The sequence below is a fragment of the Panthera onca genome, chromosome D4 (genome assembly GCF_046562875.1).
Source record: "Panthera onca isolate mPanOnc1 chromosome D4, mPanOnc1 haplotype 2, whole genome shotgun sequence".
In the NCBI taxonomy this organism is placed as follows: Eukaryota; Metazoa; Chordata; class Mammalia; order Carnivora; family Felidae; genus Panthera; species Panthera onca.
In genome coordinates this window covers 58,368,465-58,376,568 of record NC_138351.1, presented here as the reverse complement: position 1 = coordinate 58,376,568, position 8,104 = coordinate 58,368,465, and the positions used below count along the sequence as shown (strand labels likewise).

At 48.3% G+C, this 8,104-nt stretch overlaps 1 protein-coding gene across 1 annotated transcript; it reads left to right on the top strand.

The window, feature by feature from the left end:
* The first annotated feature begins 6,350 nt into the window (after positions 1-6,350).
* LOC145713085 (olfactory receptor 13C7-like) lies at positions 6,351-7,491 on the top strand. Its single transcript, XM_081791061.1, has one exon. The coding sequence runs from the start codon at positions 6,443-6,445 to the stop codon at positions 7,397-7,399; it is 957 nt and encodes a 318-aa protein (XP_081647187.1). The 5' UTR covers positions 6,351-6,442; the 3' UTR covers positions 7,400-7,491.
* The last annotated feature ends 613 nt before the right edge of the window (positions 7,492-8,104 follow it).

The following is an 8,104-nucleotide window of genomic DNA, read 5'->3' as shown; positions in this document are numbered from 1 at the left end:
TTGCATTTGAGGTTGATCCTTCTGAGCACAATGTGGAGGGATACAGGGCGCAGGAGGACAGAATGAAAAAGAGAGGGAAACACTGAAGGCAAGTGAAGATAAGGACGTTAACTAGGAAGGGATTGAGGGGCGGTGAACATGGAGATTCAAGGAATGTTTGCAAAATACAATACTAGAGTTTGGTTGCATAGAGCAGGCAGGAAAGAGGGCAGAGTCAATATCTGTCGCTCAGATAATGGGTGGATGATGGCAGCACCACTGAAGTTCACTGGCCAAGTTGCTGGTTTTAGGGGAGAAGACGAATTCATTTGGGGGTATAGTGTGTTTGGGAGAGATGAGGGAGATGTGTGTGCAGGACACTCGTGGACTAAATACCTAGAGTGGCTGGCATTGCTCTGCCGTGTCTGGATCCAATTCCAGCCATACTACCGTAAGAGACTGCTGCAGTCTCTGCGACATGAGTTCATGGTATCTCCAGGACCTCCCTGACCTCTGGGCCGCGAGGGTCCCACTCACTCTAGTGCGCAGACGCTCTGAGAAAGTGGATCCTGAGGACAGAAAGATCCCAGAGAAAGTGACCCAGAGGAGGGCAGCAGGGGTGTGAACAGTCAAGGGTCAAGGGTCAGGAGTTAAGGGCCAAGGAGACCGAAAGCACAGCTGACTCCAGGGCAGAGGAATTGCAGCAGCTGCTCTGACCATTCATAAAAAATACCTCCCTCCTGTTCGATTGCTTAAAAGGAATAACCGGAATTCCAATCCTAGGAAAAGTCTAGATAGACGGGTGCTTCTCAGACATTAGTATGCAGGAGAATCCAGAGGACCTGTTAAAACAGAAATCAGAGGGACGCCTGGGTGACTCAGTTGGTTAAGTCTCTGCCCCTCCCCTCTGACCCGCTCACGCTCTCTCTCTCTCTCTCAAAAATAAATGTTAAAAAGGGGGCGCCTGGGTGACTCAGTTAAGTTTCTGACTTCTGGCTTCTGGCTCAGGTCATGATCTTGTGGTCCATGAGTTCAAGCCCCACGTCGGGCTCTGCAACCAACAGCTCAGAGCCTGGAGCCTAGTTGGAATTCTGTGTCTCCCTGTTTCTCTGCCCCACCCCTACTTGCACTCTCAGTCTCTCTCTCTCTCTCTCTCTCTCAAAACTAAATAAACATTTTTTAAAAATGTAAAAAAAGAGATTAGAAGGGGCACCTGGGTGGCTCAGCCAGTTGGGCATCTGACTTTTGCTCAGGTCATGGTCTCACTGTTTGTGAGTTCGAGCCCCGCGTCAGGCTCTGTGCTGACAGCCTGGAGCCTGCTTCCAATTCTGTGCCCCCCCCCCCCCGACGCCACACCCCACACCCCCCCTGCCTCTCCCCCACTCACTCTCTCTCTCTCTCTCTCTCTCAAAAATAAATGAATATTAAAAAATTAAAAAAAGAGAGATTAGGAAAACACATACACATACACAAACAGAGGCACACATGTGGACCCACCACCAGAGATTGATTCTGTAGGTCCAAGGAGGTGCCCAGGAATCTGCATTATTAACAAGTTCCCAGGTGATGCCAGTGCTGCCTGTAGTCACACTTGAGTAGCACTGGGCTAGATTTCTTACTAACTCAGTGTGTGATTGAGATTTGAAGTGGTTCTGAAAATGTTGCTCTTCATTTCTCCTCACTACCTAGGGAAGCCCCAGACAGACCAGCCAGGGGATATTTGAGTTTTAGCTGGCCAAGACAAAGCTTTGTGTGTCAGAAATATCCTTATTCCATGCATTTGTGTGTGTGTGTAAACGTGAGCTTGCCAAAAATGAGTGGAGCTGACCGAAGGGGTAGACTGAACCCCAGTAGCCCCAGCATTTCCTAGAGAGGCATCTGTTAATTGTGGCTTCCTGAGGACAAATGTGGACACGACATCCCATGGAATTCACTAGATCTGTGACCAGATCCCCAGCCAAAACTTTTCAACCTTGCCCAAAACACTTTGAGATTGTCAGGAATCATTCTAGCACATTCTCTGTGAAGGCAGAAAAGAACCACCACCGTTTTGAGATAAAAACTGGGATTGGAGTCGAGTGGTATAAGGTCGGAGAAACAGAACTTCTCTGAAGATGGTAAAGGGAGGAGGCGGAGGGAGAACCTGTCTCCATGAGAGGACCAAAGCTTTGCCTCTTCATGGAGAGGAGACCACTCCATGCAGCGAGCACTAAGTGGAGACAGACACAAGTGTGTAATTTCTGAAGTCTGAATGCTGGATTATCCAAACAGCATTTGCCTGATTCGCTGCTTCATTCCAGGAAGCCTCACTTACTGGTTATATCTATGTTCTCTTTCCTCTTATGTTGTTTCCATGCTTTGTACCGTGAAGCACCATGGCCCCAGGACTCACCTGACTAGACCAGGCAGACACCTGTCTTAGGGGCAGTTAACGTGTGAACTCCGTGATGGCCTATACTGCCTGATGACTAACCAAACCCCTTAGATCTGTCTCTCAGGAGCTTGAACTCAAACACCAGGACATAGCAGCTGGTATAAGGAAGGAAAGAGAGGAAGGAGAAACCACAGTAACACAGAGAAGGCTGTGGGAAGCTAGGCTTGTGGTAGCTCAAGTCGAGTCAGAGGGAAGAGAGTAGGGGGTATTTAGTCCCAGCTGGAGTCCATGAGGCACATCGGAGTCCCCAGTGTGGCAGAGCCCTGGAGTTGGGGGACACAGAGCTCTGCCATAGAGGGGCCAGCGGGAGCCACTCAGGTTGACATTCCAACACCTGTCCGACCACGAGGCCTGCCTGCACCGCTGTTCCCCCACAAACTCTGAAACATCCCCTCACCCTGAGGAAGCCAAGAGTGAAGGAGGAAAGGCTCCTAGCACTTAGAGAGCAGAGGGCAAAGATGTCAGACATCACGAATGCAAGGTGCTCTGGCCCAGAGATGGAGGGTTCCTCTACCTGCTCACATCCAAGTATCCCTCATACCTACCTCAAGGGATCCTGGGGAACCTTAGGTAAGACGAGATTTAGAAAAGTTATAAATTAACGGTAACTCATTAATATCGACATCTCACCATTATCTCAAATATAACAAATCCCACAGGCCATAAACTCCTCAGTCACAGACACGATTTCTTAGTCATATCCTTATTGCTAGTAACCAATGAGCTGGGCACTAAAGATATACCAAAACCGTAGCGTGAAACGTCAGAAACAACCCTGCAGCCACCCTACCCCTACCAGCCCAGACAGCCTCTCCTCCGTAATCATCCGGTATTTTAGCCACTGTTGGTTCTTCTCTCTCCTGCACCTCTCACCCCAGATCTGTCTCTAAATCCCACCATTTCTTCCTTCTAAATGTCTCCTTCTGTCCCTCTCTCCCCCATCCCTGCTATCTTCATCCTGGGCTAGTTCTACGCGCTCCTCCTGTGCACAGCCTCCTGGAAAACTCTGTGGCCCTGTCAGCCATGCCTTGCTCTCTAGATACTCCTGCGGTGCCTGCCATTCTCTGAAGGCAAAGGCCCATTTCTGGTCATCATGTCCCCCGCTCCTGCTCTCTGGTACTTGGCATTTTGGTACTTGACATGGTCATAGCGATTGTTCAGAGTGGTGTGCAGGTTAGTGAGAACAAGTGAGAGAGAGAGAGAGAGAGAGAGAGAGAACACTGGGTCATGGAATGGAGGGGAGGAGATGGCTGACGGGCAGGGAATCTATCTGGCCCAAAGTTCCCAGGAATATCTGAATCACTGAGGCCCAGTTCTTTTTCCTTCTAGGCTCTCTGGGGACAATGTCAGAACCATCTTGAACCGAATATCATGATCAAAACCCAGGGGAACTCTGATTACCTGGCCAGAGGATGTTCTAAGCTGAGACTTCCTTGTAGTGAGAGGGCAGCATTGGGTAGACTTCACAACATTGCCTAATTGGGTCTATGGGATTGAAGTCTAAATTCTGAGCCTCTCACCAAACTTTAAATTGCTTCTGGGATAGGGCCTGGCCCCAAAGCAACCCAGCATTAATTCCTGAGAGAGTCATCAAGGGGCCCCCTGGAGAAAGTGTGGAGCCCAGAGAAGAGGATGTTGGGTCTAATAGCTGCATGGCTCACCAACTCACCCTGGGGTGCAGCCTTGCCTGGGCTGAGGTTCCTGGCCGATCCTCATCCTCGACAGTTAACCTTTGTCTCGTTGTCTTACTAAGCCCCAAGGTCTGGCAAAGACACCGTGAGTAGCTGTAGCTTCTATGGGCTTTGACCTGTGGCTGTACTTTGGACCCCTCTATACCTAGGGTCATTTAGAGACACCAGGAAGTCAGACAATAGTTAAAGAGTATGTGCCCATATTACAAATGTGCATCTACCTGTTGCTGGAGCAGCTCTGAGAGATAAGGCCTGTATGGCCTGCTTGGTTATGGCTTGGTAGCATCCAGATGGACAGATGACAACAGAAACAGTCATTTCGCCTTGCTCCTGTAAACTGGCAGCCTCCCCCCTCCAGTGGCTTCCCTTCCTGTGAGCAACAGGCCCAGCCTAGATGTCACCCCACGCTGGGTAAGTTCCAGGTGATGTTTATGGCCAGCTCTTCACCAGTTGGGAGGGAAGAAAAGAGGCTGAAAAGAGAGTGCAGGGTGAGGCAGGGAGGGAAAAACTGGGCTGGGGGACAAGACAATTATTTCTAAAGCTCTGAAGGCTGCTGCTATGACAAGGGAGCAGGTCTGTTTTGCATGAGCCCAGAGGAGTCTTTGGGCCCGTGGAGGAAGGAAGAAGTTAGAAAAAAAGCAATCAACAATATATTGATATATATTGACAATAATATGGGAGGATGCGAGCCCCCATGTTGTTCAAATGTTCTGCAGAGGCAGAGAAATTACTTCCTGAGGAGAGGATCACTGTAACAGGTGGGTTAGGGAAGGGGACTGGATTGGTTTAATATCTGAAGGTTCTGCCAAGCTTCAAATTCTGCACTTCCTGGTACTAAAAGAGCTTTTCTCTAAAAATGATTCTCTCTCTCTTCGTTCCACATATCCCGAGATAACTTCTTTTGGGCACTGTATCATTACCAATTAGAAGAAAGTACCCTTTCTTTGGGGCCATGTGCAAGTCACAAACCTCTCTCCAGACCTCAGTTTCCCCACCTTAAAAAAATTTTTTTAATATCTGTTTATTTTTGAGAGAGAGCCAGAGTGTGAGAGGAGGAGGGGCAGAGAGAGAGACATACACAGAATCCGAAGCAGGCTCCAGGCTTTGAACTGTCAGCACAGAGCCTGACGCAAGGCTTGAACTCACAAACTGTGAGTCGGGCGCTTAACTGACTGAGCCCCTCAGGCACCCCTCCCCACCTTTAGAGGTCAGTGATTCCCAAGACTGGTGTGGATCAGAAATATATGAGAAACATTTATTTAAAAACTATGCAAACAAAAAATTGATCTCCAAGATCATCTGCAAATGTAGGACTCAGCAATCTGTATTTTTAACCAGCAGTCAGGTCACTCCATGCTGTTTTAGGCATTCTGCTACAGGGCCTGATCACATCTGGTGTTCCTAATCTCTTTGGCAGAAAAACTGATGATCTACAGTGTGGCACTGAATATTCTGGCAAGCTGAGTAGATTTACATGTGATGATGTCTCCAAAGCATCTCAATGGCACTGGATGGCACATGACTCAAGACCCCACTCAACCTAGGCTGGGGGTGTGTATTATGAATGGGCTCTGACTGTCAGCTATGATTATATTCCTTGGGCCCAAGGTCCAGAGCCACGGAGGTGCAGACAGGTGAGCTGTGGTTACGGGAGATTTTGGTGAGTGCTCCATGTTATAGGTTCCAGAAATTCAATTGGGTCAGATTATTCAGAGAAGAGGGCCAGGATCAGATAAACTGATTCATACTAACTAAACTCAGAAGATACTGAAGTGTAAACCACATACTGTATAAGAAATAAAACGGTTACAAATATAAGTAACTTTATGTTTGCAAGCCAGCACATTCTCTTCCTATAAAACTGTTTGTATGGGGAGTCCAATTATATTAGAAATTTCCTGGGCAAAGAAGAACTAGAGCCAGAGAAATGGGCAACATGACTCAATGGCCTCTGTCGCTGAGCTGGGATAGCTTGTGGTCCCAATTGTATGAGAGAGACAGAATTAGTCAGAGGCTCCTGTTTCCCTGGAAAGTGTGGAAGACACACAGCATATGCAGACACACAATTTTTGCTTTAGGTATGTTAATATCAAAATGTCTTTTTTGTTTCATTAAATTTCATTAGATTTCCAAGTTCTGCTCTAGATGCTTTTGACTGCTACACAGACTTACTTGAGATTACTTGGTTTTGTAGTTGAATCCCATATATAGATTAAGTTTGTTTATCATTTTAGGGACATGATGCTGTGATCCCCATGTACTGACTCAAGCAAGCCATCAAAAAACCAACAAGAATTTCTGCCTTCAGTATTTTTAGGGATAAAGGAGAGAGTTTGAAATGGAAGCATCCAACCAATCTGCTGTGACAGAATTTGTTTTGCTTGGCCTCTCTGCCCATCCAAAACTAGAGAAAACGTTCTTTGTACTCATCCTGTCTATGTATCTGGTGATCCTGCTGGGCAATGGGGTCCTCATCCTGGTGACCATCCTTGACTCCCGCCTGCACATGCCCATGTACTTCTTCCTGGGGAACCTCTCCTTCCTAGACATCTGCTACACAACCTCTTCAGTTCCTCTAGTCCTGGACGGCTTCCTCACTCCCAGGAAAACCATCTCCTTCTCAGGCTGTGCCATGCAGATGTTCCTCTCCTTTGCCATGGGAGCCACAGAGTGTGTGCTTCTGGGCATGATGGCATTTGATCGCTATGTGGCCATCTGTAACCCCCTTAGGTACCCTGTGGTCATGAGCAAGGCTGTCTATGTGCCCATGGCTATCAGCTCCTGGGTGGCTGGTGGAGCCAACTCCTTGGTGCAGATCTCTCTTGCAGTACAATTACCCTTCTGTGGGGACAATGTCATCAACCACTTCATCTGTGAGATCCTGGCTGTCCTGAAGTTGGCCTGTGCTGACATCTCCATTAATGTGATCAGTATGGGGGTGGCCAATGTGATCTTCCTGGGGGTCCCAGTTCTGTTCATCTTTGTCTCCTACATCTTCATCCTCACCACCATCCTGAGGATCCCCTCAGCTGAAGGGAGGAAAAAGGCCTTCTCCACCTGCTCTGCCCACCTCACAGTCGTGGTCGTCTTCTACGGAACCATCCTCTTCATGTATGGGAAGCCCAAATCCAAGGACCCCCTGGGGGCAGACAAGCAGGACCTTTCAGACAAGCTCATCTCCCTCTTCTATGGACTTTTAACTCCTATGCTCAACCCCATCATCTATAGTCTGAGGAACAAGGATGTTAAGACCGCGGTGAGGTACCTGGTGGCTCAGAAACGCTTCACCCAGTGATGCTGGGATATGTTGTGACCCACACACTCTGATTCACTTGAGAAAGTCAATGCAAAGTGATGCTAGGTGAGGGGCAAATTGAATTCAGAGCCATGCTGCTCATAGTGTGGTCCACGGAGCAGCAGTGTTAGCAGCACCTGGGAGCTTATTAGACATGCGGAAGGGGCCCATTCCAGACTTAACTGAATTGGAATCTACATGTTAACAAGATCCCTCAGGAGATTCATGTGCGTGTTAAGCCTTGAGAAGTACTGGTTAAGAGCGTACAGTGGGTGGTGTGGCGAGTGTACTGCCCAGACCCCTCCTCTCTCTCCCTTAGGGGCTTTGGCTCCTGTTACCCTAGCCACGGGGAGTACTGGTGGCAAACAACATTCAGTTAGTTGCTGCACTGGCTTGCCCTTGGCCCATGAGAGTTACGTGGCAGTTCAAGTTCTTCCTCTGCACTGTCCTGCTTCCTTCACCTCCACCTCACAGGTATTGATCTTAAGAGCACTCTCCAGTCAACATCCTGCATGAAAATCTCCCCACCAGAGTCAACTTCCTGGGAAAGCTTACCCACAACAGAAAACAATTATCAAATCTCAGTACTGGTGCATGAGTTGTGTGTGATGGGCCTGTGTTCCCAGGTGTCTCCTGCACCCTGGCTCCCGAGGAAAGTAACTTGGAAATTCCATTTGTTCAATGATTTGCTAAGTTAAATTCCTT

Bases quoted from the DNA above. Each gene is read 5' to 3' on its own strand.
- LOC145713085 (XM_081791061.1), top strand. From the start codon at position 6,443: ATGGAAGCATCCAACCAATCTGCTGTGACAGAATTTGTTTTGCTTGGC.